Raw genomic sequence first — 18096 nt, 5'->3', positions numbered from 1 at the left:
ACATCAATACTCGTGTGTTAACAACACACACAAACACACACACACTCGGTTGCAAGGATACAGTGTGACCTGAGGCCAACCAGTAATGTTTGACCAATAGTTTGACCATCTGCCCTCATTAGAGCTGGATCCATTTACAGCCAGTATACTGTTTGCAAACAGCAACACACATTTCTAAATGTATAGTACAGATACAGCAAAGAGTGAAAAGTGAAGGTTGTCAGCATCCAAAAATATCTTATTATAGAACTCAGATTTTTTGCAATAAAATGGAAAATCTGCTTGATTGTTTTATGTCACAATATAGCACTCGGCCTGTTTTCCCAACACAAACACAGCTGAGCCTCCAGATTTTCTGGTGACGCAGATGCAAAAGCAAAACAGTTTTCAGGGAGTTTGACATTTTCAGATGAGTAGTCCTTGAACACTCTGTATCGCTTTATTTATCTGTCACGCTCCCTCTCTTATGCAGGGACCCTGAACCAGCACAGCTGGGGTAAGAAGTACCCGTCCTGCAACAGCGGCCGGCAGTCTCCTGTGGACATCGATGAAACCTTCACCCAGGTCAGGCTGCAGTACCAAAACCTACAGCTCGAGGGCTGGGACCAACTGACGGCAGAGTCCAGCACCATCCACAACAATGGAAAGACTGGTACGATAATGTTTTCACAATGCCCTCAAATGTAACTTCACCTCTAAGTTTTGGCTGATGTGAAATTCTACAAATACCTTTTGACGCAGTGCTGGGAGCGTGGCTAAGTCTCCCCTACCTACCCCCCACAGGCCCATCTCTCACCCACACACACACACACACACACACACACACACACACACACACACACACACATTAGCCTGTTATCTAGGTTGTCTAGTTATTAGCAACAACTCCAGTAGCATCAAACACACTTTAACCACAGAAATGTCTTATTGATTAAGGGCATCTCAACAACCGGGGTGTGTTTGTGAGACAGTCAGGGCTGAAGCAGTCGTGTCTGAGGACATAGAGGGACAGGAGAGGATGGGAGACGTCTCTGAATGGCAGACGATGTGGTGGTTTATTTGTTTTGTTTCAGTATAAATTTGAAAATGAGCGCTGCTTTCCAGATTCCAACTCAAGGGTGGTCTTTGGTGGCGCCCACCCTTCATTAGAGGGTATTAATCTTTTCAAATATATATGAATGTCATGACATAAAGACGTCAAATGGTTATAACACCACGTGATGGTGATGTTAAAACCAGCATTGATGTATTTCATCAAAGAACAGTCATAATTTAATTTACAGCTAAAAAAAACATGTGTATTGTATCACTTTAATGTACCTTTCCCACACTGTCTAGTCTTTTGCTTTATGAAAAGTGAGTATCAACAGACTAACCTTAACATACTGTTTTCTTTGTCCATAATCAGCCCCCAGGCTTAATCAAGAAGTGGTTTTAGCTCTGCCTTGTCAAATTTCTGAAGCCATGTTAACAATGATGTCCTGCAGGAAATCAAACCCCAAGCTGTATCAGTTCTCTCTCTTTTATTTTAAACCCCAGAGAAGAGCCTGTTAAAGCAGCAAGCAGAGGAGAGATGCAGCATGTGGTAGATCCCATGGAAATGATTCTGACATGTTTCCGCTGCCGTAAAACACTTCTTAATCCCTGGATGTCGAAAGAAGCTTAACTTTTCAGAAGCAGAAAAATGCACGTATATATTTCACAACCTGTAGGTTAATGAAGAAGAGAAGCAGCAAGGATTTAAAGGAGAACAAGTCAGATAATGAAAGAGACTGAGAGCAACAGCCAGTGAGACAGCAGCGCAGAGATCATGTGGAGAGAGGGAAGGAAGATCGATGTCGAGAGGCAGACAAGAGGAAACCGAGCAACAGAGAAGCAGCAACAAAAGAGCAAGAGAAGGAAATGTACATGTAGAGAAGACGATGTGATAAAACGGCAAGAGGAGAGTCAGAGTGTGCAGTAACGTTTGCACTGAGAAACAAATGAAAGCTGTCTGAGATATTATCACCATCTTTCAATACTGCCTGTGTGTGTTTGTCTGTGTGTGTGTTTACCCTCTGTATGTTAATGGGCCTAAAACCTATCTCCTTTTCTCTCTGTGGAATCAAACAGGAAATTGCATATTTATATTGCTGAACAGCTGGCTTAATATTATGGGAGAAATATATGACCTGCTCTGTCTCAATGCACTGAATGTGATATTAAAAGACAAACTGGGCATCAGAACATTTTGTAAACATTTGCAAAATGTCCACATGTGCCTCACATTAGAATCCCACCATTAAAAGTTCAACGAGAGGACTCATAACACATGTCATAGTCATGACATGGCACATAAATCAAATGACCAGGATTCCCACATTTAAGCTGCAGCTGCCAAGCTCCATGTCATTTCCTGTGAAGAGAACATGGATCTGTGTCTGTGACACCACTGCAGGAATGTTTTAAAGTTTAAAGTGGTTGTTACCATCTTGTCAGTTGTTTTGAAGATTTGAACATGGAGCATTAGTGAAGCTGACTGGTAATTTGGCCGCCAGCGTTCTGTACGGACAAACCATAGACTGTATATAAAGATGGATGACACGTCTTCCTATCACTATCTAGAAAGGATGCTCAAAGATCCTGGATATGAAGGCTGCCATTTTTTGCATTTGGAGTCAGAGTCTGCACTGCAGCGATCGAGTGGGTGGAGCCACAGTATCGAGGTGCTGTCCATAAACACGTTCAGCCAAATTCAGTCTCAGCTGTCAATCATGACGTTTCCCCCTGTTTTTAAAGCCTTATCAAAAAATGAACACTTGAACTAACATCAGTGTGATAAAATGACAGAAACCATACTTGATAAAAATGTATCTGACGTGTACTTTGTCCATTTCTCCCTTCTCCCGTCCACTAACATGGAGGAGATGGGCTTTATGACGTACACTGGAATAAATAAACTGCTCTTTGCTCTATTATCATTTCAACAGGTTGGTTTACACAAATGTTAAATGAAAGTTTATGTGTGTGTGTTTTAGTGGCCATTGATGTGGAGGGGGAATTCTTTGTGAGTGGAGGAGGGTTGAACTCCAGGTTTCGTGTCAGTAGAATCATGTTCCACTGGGGGCGCTGCAACGCAACGTCAGATGGGTCTGAGCACAGCCTGAATGGGATGAAATACCCTCTGGAGGTTCGTCTGCGACGTCATCAACACATTGAATGATCATACATTGGTCTGAGTCCACCTAACCTACCTGTTTCTTGCTCTCATCCAGATGCAGATCTACTGTTACGATCCAGATGACTTTCTAAGTCTGGATGATGCTATTAGGGAGGGAGGGAGGGTCGCTGCTTTGGCTGTGCTCTTTGAGGTAGGTCCACTTGTTTGGTTTGTGACCCAGATCATCAGAGTCCTGCACGGGTCCATTTTTGCAAAACCTGCACCGACAAAGCTCTGTAAGGTTACCAACTATTATCTGTGAGTCATTTCTGTTCCTCTTTAAAATACTGCCTGTCTATGTGTTCTCATCCACAGATCAGCCAGGAAGACAATGAGAACTTTAATCCTGTGATAGATGCCATCAACACTGTCAGCAGGTTTGGTAGGTCACCTCTCTGGGTCATTACACTGGGTGCAAATTGTAAAATAATAAGCCCTTAAATTGCATTAATCTCCCCTGTTGTTGTGCTTATGAGCCTCAGACTGAGCTCTGCACAAATTGATTTTACCCAAGAGGGAAAAACACTGAAGTTAATTTGATAAAATTATAGGACGTGTTCAGGAGAATAATGTATTGAATCATCAGAGAAATCAAGACGTCCCACAAAGTCATTCAGAGTCACTGTATTTCCATGTCATAGTTTAAACACAAGTAGTTGGAAAATATCTCCTTGAATCCAAAATAAAGTATGCCACAAATATAATGACACAGTAAAGGATGCCACTCTCTCCTGAATGATAAATCACGAATGTCACAGACTGAACAAACAGTCTGAGACTTTAAAATGCTTTATTCAAGGTAGTCTATCATCTTTGGGAATATGTGTTATTTGTTGTGACAGCTACTGGAGGGACTTCATTCCTTTTTTTTTTGTTTAAACCAGGTAAAAGCGGCTCGTTGGAAGCGTTCACCTTGCGCTCCTTAATGCCTAATAACACAGATAAATACTACATCTACAACGGCTCCCTGACTGCTCCTCCCTGCTCTGAGATGGTGGAATGGATTGTGTTCAAACAAACTGTGCCCATATCAGAAAAACAGGTCAGTGCACACACACACACACACACACACACACACAAACCCTTACTTACGAACATGCTGAGTAGAAAAAAGCCTGAACTCAATAACTACATTTTTGCATCACTCAAGCTAGCACTAAGCACTACTTCTTCCTTGCACTTAGAAATAAAAGCATTCCCTTTTAACGATGATGGTAGGGTTGGTAAATTGTTCCTGTACCACTTTTATCTTATTTGAGGAAATAAGATCATTAAATAAAATCATCCAATCATTTCACATGGACTGAATGAAATGACTGGCTGGTGTACCAGTCTGTCATTAACTGACCCGCCTGCCCACACTCACCCTCCCGTGCTCTTACTGCACATGACTTCACAAGCTTGCGAGACGATAACCAGAGGCAAGCGAGTGAGTCACAGAAAAGTTGTCTTCTAGCAGTTGTCACTCGGTGCACGTTCATGTGTTTTGGGATGTGACTTTGACCAGAGGGTCAGTTAGAGACAGTGAGATGTATCAATTGCATATTTTCAAAGTATAGCCTGCTCCTACAAGCTTTAACAGGATTCTATTTGCACAAGCTAATGTTTTGCACATGCACGTCCTATTTAATGTTTTTATTGTGTGTTTTGCATCGAGGCAACAATTCCCTGTATCCAAAACAATTTTCTCCTGAGGGAGACAAAGAAAGTAACCTAAACATTGAACCTTACCAGCTCTAGCTTTAAGGGGATTAAACTGAGTTATCATGAGGGTAACAGAAAGTATTTTCTTCCACATTTATAGCATTTTTCCTTTGTGACTGTTTTAAACAAAACAACATGAATTGCATTATTTATTTATTCCAAACCAAGAAATTCACAACACTTTCTGAATAATGATTTCACTGGACCGAATAAAGAAAAGGCAGCTTGACTAATTCTGTTTCTCATTCACTTACAACCAACAGTCATGAAAAGCTTCTTTTAAAATCAATGACAGCCGCTACTAAATTAATGTCTGATGAGAGCCTGCTAGCTTTATGATGTAAATTCTCATTTTTTAATGTTAGACGCTCCCAGTCACACTCATGTAGTGCTTTGAAATCATGAAACAAAAAGTCATATGGGTCCTTGCTGCAGTGATGTAAAAACCGTTAAAAAAAACATCAGTCGTCCCTGGCTCTAGTATTCACTTTAAAACGACAGCATAAAAGGGAAACTCCTCTTCTCCTCCATCTCCTTTGTCTCCGGTTGCCGCCTGGAGTTGTTGTGTCTGGTGGCAGTTTGTGGCTTGTGACATTGAAGTAATGCAATCTGACGACCTGAGTCAAAATGTGAATTTAGAGAAAAGGGTTTTTGCAGTGGAATAATCCGGTGAAATAAAAAAAGTTCTGTCAAGCAGCAACAACACGAGCTGGCACTGTGGTGTCCCTGCAGTTTGGTTCTAGACTGAAGACGTTTCAGGATCTCCGAGGAACAGCAGCTACAACTGAAATCATCTGTGTGATAATCATCAGTTATGTAGAAGAATATTGGAGAGTGAACGAGGACAGGCCGGTTATTGTGTGTGTGTGTGTGTGTGTGTGTGTGTGTGTTTGCATGATTGAAATGAGGGTGGCAAGGCATGGGCACATCCAAGCTAACCATAAATAGTGCAGTGCTACTCTCTGGCTCTGGCTGGCACCGACACAAGCCTCTTACACACACACACACACACACACACACACACACACACACACACACAAAGACACAAGACACGTGTCTCTATGATTTAAGAGGATCTTATATTGACTTACATTGATTTCCTGGAGACTTAACCTAACCTTAACCATAGTTACTACTTGCCTAACCTAAACCGTTAAACCATACCTACATGTCTTCACCTTAAATGATTAACATTTCTCTGTGTGTCTCAGTTGGAGATGTTTTGCGAGGTGATGACCATGGAGCAGGCCGGATACGTGATGCTGACAGATTACCTACAGAACAACTTCAGAGAACAGCAGCAGCAGTTCATGGGTCAGGTGTTTGCCTCGTACACCGGAGTGGAGGACGTGCTCACACCCAGTATGTCACAAAACACCCAACTAACAAAAGTTCAAGCTGCTTGTTTGTTTCCTTTTTCTGCATTTTACTTAATTTCCCATTGAGTCACCTCATGTTTACATAAATCCTTTTAATTACAGAAAGTAAAGAAAATCTTTAAAACCAATCGCACAGAGTGACAGAGTAACTACATTTACTAATGTTCTGTACTTTACTTGAGTATTTACTTGATTATTTTAATTTTATGCAACATAATGCCTCCAAATCTAATTTCACCTATTTATTTGCAGAAGGGCACATAGGGCTAATACCATCTCACAATGTTAGAAAGGGAAAAAGAATTCCCAGATCAAACTCTGATCTGGATCCACAACAAATTGAATGGGTTCTTTCCTGACGCATACCACAGCCTTCCACCAAGTATCATAGGAATCCATCCAATAGTGTTTGTGTAATCCTTTTGACTAAAAGACAGCGACAAAGACAAAAACATAAACTCCTTGGCAGAGGTATTTCTATACATAATAAGATGCATTGTTGGGGATTAAATTGGCCAGGAGTGTCTTGATAGTTAAAATGGCTCCATCTTGATCAGTTGCATTATTTCATTGCTATTTTGATATTAAAACAATAAAGGTACAACACAATGAAAGGGCCCAGTCTGTATAATGAGAACTCTTTCACATTCCAGTCTCAGAATAAATTAAAAACCTTTGGTGACATGGAACAGTCAAATTGAAGCTTGTGGACTGTTCAATTTTCAGCAATATGAAAATGTTGTATAAATTAAACTCCCCCATCAGAGTTGAATACATTGTTATTCATAATTTTTCCACGTATTATCCTTCTTTGCCTGCAGCTGTAACGTAGTCCTCCAGGGTCAGCCTCGTCATGATCATCAAAAGATATAATTCACGACGCTCTCCATCTTCATAAAGTAAAGTGGGTCTAAAGTGGGTTTCCAGCAAGCTCGACTTTGTACTTCAGCGCCCCTGCTCCTCTCCAAGCTGGCAATTTATTTTGCTGCTCTTTTTGAAATTGAAATAAAGTATTCAGAAATTCAGAGAGGGGTCTTTTTGCCTGCAACATATTCATGATCACACACACACACACCCGCACCTCCCACTCATTGCCACATTCACCTCCAGAGTTGTTCTGTTTTAAATGTATTCCTTCCATTTTCAGTGCAGTTGAACTTTCAGCAACGCCGTAGTTAATGTGAGACATTTCACCATTTGTCAGATGTTTAGGTGCAGCTGTCCTGTTGTGACTGTTCTCCTCATGTTTTTTCATTTGTTTTGTTCAGTTTTGTTGCATCTCACCCAAGCAAAGAAACAATTTCGTTGGTTTTTTTTCTAACAGATCTTTTTTCTGTCTCCAGCCTGCAGCTTAGAGCCAGAGAACGTTCAGGCCGACGCTCAGAACGACACCACCATTGTGGTGACCTGGGAGCGCCCCCGCGTGGTTTACGACACGACCATCGACTGGTACACCGTCACGTACCAGAGGCTGCAGGGCCGAGACCAAAGCAAGCAGGAGTACAGGACAGACGGGGACCAGGATGTGGTACGAGAAGATTTGTCCACATTTCTCCAAAAAAAAACTAACAAAGACATCCAGATGAACACTTACCTATGAATACATGTAATTTTAAAGATCCTGTGAAATGCATGTTATAGCGTTATTTTATTCTCATGTATAAATGTGTCCGGTAAAAGCAGGAAGCTATGGATGTCCCTGAGTCTGCAATCAATCATCAAAGACTGTGTTGACCTGTTTTTTTACATATTGTACATGTACAGCATGAGTGTACTTGACTTGAGTATTTATTAGATTATTTTAATTGTATGCACGCCTCCAAATCTAATTTCCCCTATTTATTTGCAGTGCACATAGGGCTACTACCATATCTCACAGTGTTAAAGGAAGGGAAAAAGAATTCCCAGATCAAACTCTGATCTGGATCCACACCAAATTGAATGGGTTCTTTCCTGACCACATCCTTCCACCAAGTTTCGTGGTCATCGTGTAATTTTTGCATAATCCTGCTAACTAACAGACATACATACAAACAAAAACAAATGCAACAACCAGATCAAAATCGGTTCAAATTGAACACCAGGGTGATGAAGGAGTGTGTGAGCTCACCTGATTGCATTGTGGTTTGTAGAAAAGTCTTATGTGACTTTACAGGGCGCCATCATCTCAAGCCTGCTGGCCAACAGCAGCTATGTGGTACAGGTGGTGGCTGTTTGCACCAATGGACTCAGAGGACGATGGAGCGACCAGATTATAGTGGACATGCCTTTAGAAGACCCCGGTACGTACACACTCAAACACACACACACACACACACTCAGAGCATGTTTAAACTGTTACATTCATTACAATGGTATTAAATGTTTTTTGTTCTTCTCTTTAGAAATTGATTCGGATCCTGACACTGTCACTAAAGATGTGGGAGTCAACAATGAGGTAGGACAATCTGTGGGTGTCTGTGTGTGTGTGTGGGGGGGGGAGGTTCCACCTGACACCACTCAGCACGTTGGCATTCATTTAGCCAAATTATTTTGTTTGCCCCGTATTCACTCATGTCAGCGAGCCTAATTACTATGCAAATGATTGTAATTATGTCAGCAGAGGCTTGTTTTTACGTGCTCAGAGAGCTGTACCAGAGGTTGACAGAACCACCAGTTCTCTCCTTCACTCTGTATTAATGGAGATGGCTTTATAATTCATTTAATGAGTGAAGAAGGAAAAAGACAGCGCCACCACTAGGTGAACATTTATATCCACTAATTTAAAGAAGAGGCAGTGAAAGTATCCTTTACTTTATAAGATACAATTCAAAACAAAAATTATTAAAAGACAGAAGGTTTTATAATTAATTTAAAGAAGTCACTGAGTCTGCCAGCCTCATCTCCTCAGGCAGGTCATTCCAAAACCAAGGGACTCTTAAGTCTCTACTTTGGATCAGCCTGAAACTACTATGTTTTAATTTGAAAATACATTTTAATCCCCATTCATACTAACATGACTGAAAATGCATATTACACGACCACTCATGTACACTGGGCATGCATGTGTCGGTGTAAACAGATGAAGTGAAATTACAGCTTGTCTCCTACACATGTAAACAAACGCATCATTGTAAAACTGCACAACAGCTGCTAGCAAAGACAACAGGGTCAGCCAAACTTGTAATTGATTATTCATGTTGTGTTCTACACTGGTAGCCGAGGCTAATGATGGTTGTTTTCTTGTGGAAAAAAACACTGCCCTGGAGTTTTCATGCTAAGACAGGGCGAGTAGTGTTTTCCATGGCTCATATGGCTCACATTTCTTCTATGTAGTTTAAGCTGTAAAGGTGGTCAGTGAAATCAACTCTAAACCGAGCAGAGATATATGCTCTAAACAGAACAAACATCTTGTGAGACAGCTTCTCACAGCCGTGCTCTCTTCCTCCTGGTAGGTCTCATCTAAAGCCAAATGGGGGAAACCTGAGAACCATAACCAGGTGGATTTGTCCCCAGAGGACCACAGCCCTGTGGAGGAGGTCCCAGTGGAGCAGACCAGAGTTTACCAGAACCAGCCCACACGCCTCCAGAATCAAACCCAAGCAAACCCGGACGTCACAGTGCAGGTCAACCCCCGCTCAACCCCCAAGACTCCCTCTGATTCTGTGGTTCTGCAGAAAACTCGACTCAACCAGAATGTGAAAAAGAAACCGGATCAAAACAGGTCTACACCGGATGATATGGATCAGAACTGGATCGACGAGGACAGCATGACTCCAACACAGCGGCCTTTCACTCATGCAGGTTTTGACGGCAATGGTGCAATCTGGGTAAGCGAGGCAACCGAACAGCCAGGCTTCCTGTTTCCAGTTGCTCGGATCACGACGCTGCCAATGATACACCGACAAATCACAGAAGAGGCGTCACTGTCAGTGGTCCCAAATCAGGTACAGCGTTTGGATCTTCTCGGTGACAAAATAAAATAAATTCCACTTGGTACTACATGTTTTTCTCCTTTAAAATCAACCTTAAAGACGACACATTATGCTTCTTCAGTTTTCTTTCCTCAAGTGTATTATATTGGTTTCTATGCCAATAGGCATTAGGTTGTCCGTCCCATCCTTGTCGAACATGTTATCTCATTTCTTCAAATTCTGCACAGGAAACACTGCTTCTGTAGCTCCTGAAACACCTTGTTAGTCATCAGACCGATTCTTTCATTTTTTATTTGCATAATGGGACTTAGCGGCATATTAAAAATATATATATATAATTTATACAGCAACAAACAATTATGAGATAGATAACAAGATATGACACTTGTTGTACATTCCTAATGTCAGACCATGTGTTTAAATGAAACCTTGTTCACAGATTTATCTTGTGGTCTTGTTTTCGCCTTTGTCTTACTTCCTTTAAAGAATCAGGGTCCACCAGAACAAGCTGGCGAAAGTGAGCTCCCTTCTCCGCAGTCAGATCTCTACACCCCTCCTGTGGAGGAAATCCAAGTCACAGATATCTTCTATGAAGACACAGTCAACAACTTCCCCCTGGAAAGCTCTGCCTCTGCTGCAACTGAGTCCTCTGCTGCTGTTGCGGTGCCAGGTCAGACTTGAAGAGATTTTATTCTGTTTTTCTTTTTGTCAGTCTAGTTTACACAAAAACATCTTGGATTGGTGGTGCTGCTGCTGCAGCTCCTGGTCCAGTGCCGGGGGGGAATTTAAACTCATAAATGTTTAAATAGGGACCAGCTGAAGACTTTGTTCTGCTGGATGCTGCAGAGTCCTACGAAGAGAGTCAGTAATCGTTGTACTCAAGATTTACAACACTGACAGTCACAATTCAGTGGATTCTAACAATAGAAAACATAATGCATCAAAAAAATGTTTACCTTTAACAATGCTCAGACACTTAGAGGATTATAAAAAATGCACATCATAAGCAGACTTTGAAATATAGTATACACATAATAATCAAGCATTAAAAGCAGAGATAGATTTGAATGGTGTTTTAAAGGTGGACAGTTCAGTGCAGTTTGGGGAAGAGGGTTCCAGAGGGAGTGGGCAGCTGTGGAAAAGATTCTGTCGGCCCAAGTCCAACATGTCTTGTTCCAGTTCAAATGTTTATTTTTTTTTTAAATGCTTTCAAATTAATAATAACAACTATTGCTGTCATTTTATACAAGCATAGACATGTTAATAATCAAAATACATAATGCCTAATGTAAATTAGCTGTATTTATATAGCACTTTTTCAGTCTTATTGACTCTTCAAAGCACTTTACAGTAAAAAACACATCATTTACTCTCTGTCAGCACAGTTGGGGGCAATTTTGGGTTCAGTGTCTTGCCCAGGGACACTAAAGCACGTGGACTGGAGGAGCCCGGTATTAAACTATGACCTTCTGGTTAGTGGATGACCCACTGCATCTCCTGAGCCACAGCTGGTCAGTTTTGATGTGAAATTTGATAATGGTCTTAAAGGCCTGGAATCGAAGATGTTTTTCAGTATTATGAAGGTCTTAAAATCTAAAAAGTACTTATATTTGTTTTCCTTACAATACATTTTTCGAGGGGTTCAAAGTGTATACACTGCATTCACATGAATCATGTGATGTGATATTCCATGACATCCCTTCACTTGTCGTTCCATATTAAGGTACATCATGGCATGTCCAATCATCAGACATATGAGTTTGTACTACTTCACCTCACATCACACACCATGTTGTGACATCAGAGCCATGGCTCATTATGGCACATCACATCAGGCCCAGGAGATTCAAGCACCACAAGGCCACATCCAGTCATAACATGAGGAATCTGATCATGTTAGGCCACATCATCATGTTGTGGCACAACACATGTCACATCAATGTCACGTTCCCTTTCTCCCACAGGTATTCAAGAGGACAGCGTCTCCCCAGTATTCCCCGCTGAGGACAGCGAGGCTCTCGTGAACAAACCACTACCGGAAACCGTAACTTCTGCCTCCTCTTCCTCGCCGTCCTCCCTCTGGATCACGGCGAGGACGGCAACCGCCAGCAACACCCTCGCCAACTCAGTCTACAAATCACTCACCACCTCCTCTCTGCTCAGAGTGCTGATGCATACGACCCAACCCATGTTCAACGGTAGGGTAAAACACCTGAGAGCCCCATCTCTTGAAACATATCTGATGCACAAGTAGAATACATCTGTCATGGCCCCTTTAAATCCATCAAGCTGAATGAAATTGCACACTCTCAACATAATAGAGAATAGATATCAGTCCCTGAAATATGTTTTTATCATCTAGATTATTCCAGATTATTTCCTGGGAAATGAGTGTTAACCAGCCCTATCTTCCATTGTTAAAGAAAGTGGAAAAGAAATTCCTGATTCAGATCAACACCAAAAGTAATGGGTTCTTCCCTGATCTATATCGCATCCTGCATTGTAAAAACATGTTCTCTGGTGGTGGGTAGAGAGTTGCACTTAACTCCAGTGGACAAATGTCCTTCCCTTCTAACAACCTGCTGTTCAGCTAATCACTGCTGTGCCCTGTGATCATAGTGGCATATTGTAGAGAGGCATGACGCATATAATGGCAGTGGTGATGATGATGGTTGTGATGATGATGATGGTCCTATAGAGAATGTGGCTGATGATGATGATTAGAGCAATAATCAGCATCTTCCTCTTTCTCTTGCTTTCTTCAAATCCTTTAGTTTCCACATGAGGAGATTTTTTTCTTGGTTTTGTTTAATCGACTTGAATCCACTCAAGCTTGATGATCAGTGTCTATTTCTTGGACTTGTCTTTCTTCATTCTGGGTATGCATTCTTTTACTCTGGCTGAAGGGCGCCCTCTGGTGGTTGCTTTCTTCCTCTGTCTCTAAAGAATGAAGGACTCATTTAATCAGTTCTTCCTCAACAAGCTGATTTATCCCATCGTCTCATTCAGAAACACAATGAATATAAAGTTGACCAAATACTTTTCCTCTGTGGAGTCAAGACTCTACTCCTGTCTGAATTTCTTAAATGAATCTGTCATGTCCACCATATCTTGGAATCAAGTTCTTACCTTTTCCTCTGTCTTCCCTGGCTTGAAATCCATTTCAATGCTTTGGTGTCCTTGAAAAGTTTTTCTTTTCAGACTTTGACTTTTCTTGCAGCGCACACACCAACGTCCAAGTCTGAGGACTCAACTGTTGACCACTCCTCAGTCTTTCCAAACACTTCTAGTAGAGCAATTGTCCACATTGCAAACCCTGTGATGTCTCTCCTGGAAGAAGGAGTCTCTGCCAAAGACGACTTCATCAGATCAACACCTCCACCACTTGACCACGCCATCCGTTTCCCACCTTCTCCTGCCCTGCTTGAAGACAATACAAGCAGTGGAGATAAGTCCTCTGAGGAGCTTGCTATTGTCCGTCTAGAAATGGATTCAGAAGACGCTCAGATTTCTACCACTTTGAGTTCACAAGATCTCTCAAGCACTGCATACCTTTCTCTTCAGCCTGATTTTGGTTTGAGTGCCATCGACTTATCAAGCACTTACACTATTGGAGGAAGTACCCCAAAAACTTCTCCTTCTAAAAGTGAAAATAAGATTCAAGATGTTCTAAATATCGTGCCACATCCCAGCAATGAGCAGGAAGCTCAACATAAAGACGACTTTTCTTTCTTTGATTCTAAACATTTGAATTTGCCAGACAGACCAACAGAGGGCAGTGGATCAGGCTCTGGCTTTGATGGCCACAGACTCAAACAGGAGTCTGATGAAGTCGCTACAATGAGTACAGACCTGTCTACTCTTCCAAGCTCAACTATTACCATCAAGGTGGATGATATCAGGGGAAAGAGAAGATCAACTGCAGCTAAGATGCCCACTGAAATAGATCATTATAACGATAATACAGGAAGCAGAAAAGGTGGCAGAAATAAGTGGGAAACAGACGCAGATCGAGAGATGACAGAGGATGGCGATGAGGTGGAAGAAAAGATGGGTGGAGAGGAAATAAGTGAGACTGGAGTGAGGGAAGTAGATGGAGACCCAGAGGAGAGTGTCAGGCAGCTCAATCGCACAGCAGGCTTTGACACGCTGGAGGAAAAAGGCGGTGAAACTGCTGCAGGAAAGACTGAGAGCGGGAGCGGGGCTGAAACTGAGATCAGTTTTAGCTGGTCTGAGGATGTCAGTGGTTCTGGAGATGGAAAAGGAAAGAAAGAGGATAAGGAGGGTGATGGTATAGATGCTGGGAAAGAAGCTGTGTTTGAAAGAAGGGATGATCTGCGGCTGCCCGTCAAAGTAGAGGTTCCACTGTTTGACAGCAGTGAAGACATGAGCAATGGTGGTAGTGATGGACGTGATGAAGAGGATCAAAACACGAGTCCTTACAGGTCATTCATTGGGGCCAACTTAACTCCTGAGAACATCTGGGAGGGAGAAGGTGATAGTAAAATGACCGTGGGTATAGAGAGTGAAGGAGGTGTCGTAGAGGACAGAGATGCAGGCGTCATTGGTGAGAGTTTGCAGCAGTTCTCAGGTGTGGACCAGTTGTTGTTTGATGCCGCAGGGAGCCCAGTGTTGGGGCCTCTGATCAGACTGACCGACGCCATGGACGAGCCAAAGGAAGGTAAATGTTAGTGTGCAGCTCCTCAACACTGCCCCTCTGTGATGTAATGGGGCACTGCACTTATTATATCCTACCGTACACACATACCGTACACAGTCCCATATACGTCCAAATGGCAGTTTGGTGGTAGACTGTATATAAAGATGTATGATGCAATTCTACTTCCTTCAACCATCCAGAAATAAAGACAAACTGTCCCAGATACAAACAGCCCCAATGACATAATTTGCAGGTTCAGAGTCTGTGCAGTTGCGATCGGGGGATGGAGCCACAATATCAAAGTCATGCTGATTAGTTGTGGGAATTATGGTCAAATTATTTCAAGGAAAAGTCCTTCACATTAGTCAATATCTATAATTATCTGCCCGAGACACTTTGTCTTTAATTTTGGGGAGCAGTCATGTCGTCCATCTATATTCAGTCTATGGTTTATTCCAAACAGCTACAGTGTTATTGCTGGTGGTGAAATAAACACTTAGAACTGCATTAATCATCAGAGGATGAGATGATTGTGTGCAGTGGGGAATGATTGCTCAAAGTGATGAAGGATTAGTCACCTGACTCTGCATCTCTGCTCAGCTCCATAATGATTTCAGCTAATTTCAGTTCATTGTTTTGCAGTTATATTTAGTGCTAAACAACAGACCGACAAAGTTGTGACTAGTAAGTTGTACATAGAGGATCTTCTAGTAATTTAATAGACAGATATTTTTTCTCAGGAGGAAGAGGACACCAGACAGACATCAAATATTGAATGGAATATTTAATGTTTATTACATTTACATTCACAACTCAAAAGAAGGCTAATGTTGTTCCTCTGGTAAACATTCACTTTTATTTTGAAAGTGCTACACATGATCACTGTTTCTCCTGCTCCTCTGATTGACTCTCCCAAACTCTCCCCTTCTTCTCCCCCCTGTCTCTCACCCACCACACCCCATCCTCCTCGTCACTGTCTCTCTCATCAGAGGGCAGCAACAGCAGCCACGAGTCTCGGGTGGGGCTGGTCGGAGGTGTGGAGAGGGAGAAGAGGACAGTGGTTCCTCTCGCTGTCGTCTCCACTCTCACCATTATCTGTCTATTGGTCCTGGTGGGCATACTCATCTACTGGAGGTACACACACCACACACCACACACACACACACAAGGTCAATATCTGTCTGCATTAATTGTACTTGTGTGGTTGAGTTCATTTCTGATCCATGAACTTCACAGAAACTGTTTCCAGGCAGCTAATTTCTACCCAGACGACAGCGCATCACCTAAAGTCATTTCTGCTCCGTCTACACCCCTGCTGCTGGCTACAGGTAACACACACACACATTATTGAATGATCATTGCAATATCCAATATGGATTTATGTGGTTTATTGCAGACGGTCATGAGCCGCTGACGGTGAAGCAGTTTGTGAGGCATGTCATGGAGCTCCACACCAGCAACACCTTCTTCAAGGAGTTTGAGGTATGTGAACTGATCATGACAAGTATTTGGGTTCAGTGGAATGTCTGTGGATGAGGGAAAGCAAGGTAAACTAAATATTTATAAAGCCATCCTCCATTTAAAGACAGTAGATGGGTGCTCTGTCAGGGGACTGCTCTTGCAGAAGATAACCAATCAGGAGATAACATCTCATTTGTCATAGTCCCTTAATGCTCCTCCATATGTCTATTAACCTCATGCTCTACAGGAATATCATTCAGCCCAGTGTTGACGTGTAGCTTCCATGTGCAATATGCAAAACAACAGTAAACATGGTATGAAGGGTGTTTGGTACTGATCATGCTGAAGCTGCTTGGATCTGATTTTAGTCTCTAAATTCAAATACACAAAAAACATTCAACTTCGAATTTGAGTGGCAGGTTTTCACAAATCTGTACCATGGAGCATATACAAAGATGGACCTGTCCTGATCCCCGAACTGAAACCAAAGCATCTCGATCACACGTGGTGGCTGGCTGCACTATAGGTCATAAATACCACCTCCCCCTTGTTAGTGGATGGGATGTGGATCAAACTTGCGTCAAAGAACTAGTCAAATCCATTTTTCTCAAAGATGTCATGGGAGGAAGTGGAGGGGTGTCGTCCATCTGTATATATGATTTAGGATCTGAAGTTTTCAGCCTTTAAACGTTAACGTCCTTCTCCTTGTGTTTTAAATGTGAAATTATTATTTTATTACCAATGTCTTATGTATAGAATTGGAATCTGAATCTGTTTGAGAACAGATGTGGGTTAACTTCAACCAACAGGTGCATCTGCATGGCATTAGTCACCTCTGTCTCCGAGCATGACCCTCTTGAGTAACACACACACACAGATAGGAAAAAATGTATGTAATATAGTCCTTTTTAATGGCCAGGGTGTGTTTTTTCCCCATTTCGTTATGGTGTTTTTACCTTTTCTACAATCATACATTTACAAATATATTAATTTAATTTACAAAACAAAAGTCTAAATTGAAGGAGCCTGTGGTCAGAGCACAACTTTGATTTAAGTCTTTATGTATTTGGACAAAACGATGCTTTGATAGTAGAATCAAAGTCTTACAGATCAGGGAGGAGCATCAGTGTTTCCCATTGAGCACGGCCTCTCTGTGTGTATCTGAACCCCATATTCCTGGACCTGCACTGACTCCTTGTCTGTCTGTCTGTCTGTCTGTCTGTCTGTCTGTCTGTCATCTTGTCCCCTTGCCCGCTCTCCTTTCACCACCTCCACCACCATCGTCGTGCTTTCTGCATCCTCACCACCCTCCATTAGATTGTCAAAGAATCCTACGAGGTAAGAAGCCAACAGTATCACCCCTCCTCACCTGCAGAGGTGCTGTTTTCTTTTTGCTGGAAGATCCTCTGTTGACCCTCTGCATCTTTTCAGACGTGATCTTAAATGTAAACTTTATGGTGTCGGGCAAAAATGGAGGTGGAGCTGCTGCTCTCTTCATTTCTGGCTCTTAATCTACGTTGGAAGCTGATTCGCAGGAATATGTTGTCAGTCATGGAGCCTTTAAAACAACACTAAGCACCTTTTTTACCTTAAAATAGCAGCTTCAAAATTAGTTTGATGGTTCACTGACTTGGAATAGACAGAATTTTGGTCTTTTGCTTCACCAGCATATTTTAATACAGATTCAATATTAGAAATTATATTTATCTGTCTATGATGTTCAGTCCAATGTGTTCATTGGACAGTGGCTATCTAGTTTCCTCTGAGTGATTAATCCAA

At 42.0% G+C, this 18096-nt stretch overlaps 1 protein-coding gene across 3 annotated transcripts in view; it reads left to right on the top strand.

Moving 5' to 3' along the window:
* Positions 1–18096, top strand: part of ptprz1b (protein tyrosine phosphatase receptor type Z1b) — a 57948-nt gene that overhangs the window by 33026 nt on the left and 6826 nt on the right. Inside the window, exons 3-18 of one of the 3 annotated variants that reach the window (XM_069520301.1) lie at positions 473–652; positions 3018–3169; positions 3255–3350; positions 3515–3581; positions 4084–4241; positions 6115–6265; positions 7626–7810; positions 8438–8564; positions 8667–8719; positions 9717–10208; positions 10689–10866; positions 12161–12394; positions 15846–15990; positions 16093–16184; positions 16253–16338; positions 17635–17655. In XM_069520301.1, coding sequence (XP_069376402.1) covers positions 473–652; positions 3018–3169; positions 3255–3350; positions 3515–3581; positions 4084–4241; positions 6115–6265; positions 7626–7810; positions 8438–8564; positions 8667–8719; positions 9717–10208; positions 10689–10866; positions 12161–12394; positions 15846–15990; positions 16093–16184; positions 16253–16338; positions 17635–17655 — 2417 coding nt within the window. Of the gene's footprint in view, positions 1–472; positions 653–3017; positions 3170–3254; positions 3351–3514; positions 3582–4083; positions 4242–6114; positions 6266–7625; positions 7811–8437; positions 8565–8666; positions 8720–9716; positions 10209–10682; positions 10867–12160; positions 12395–15845; positions 15991–16092; positions 16185–16252; positions 16339–17634; positions 17656–18096 lie in introns of all 3 variants that reach the window. The other 2 variants (XM_069520300.1, XM_069520302.1) reach the window with 2 other exon arrangements.

This window comes from Paralichthys olivaceus, chromosome 23, assembly GCF_024713975.1.
Source record: "Paralichthys olivaceus isolate ysfri-2021 chromosome 23, ASM2471397v2, whole genome shotgun sequence".
Classification (NCBI taxonomy): Eukaryota; Metazoa; Chordata; class Actinopteri; order Pleuronectiformes; family Paralichthyidae; genus Paralichthys; species Paralichthys olivaceus.
This window is presented reverse-complemented; position numbering and strand designations above follow the sequence as displayed.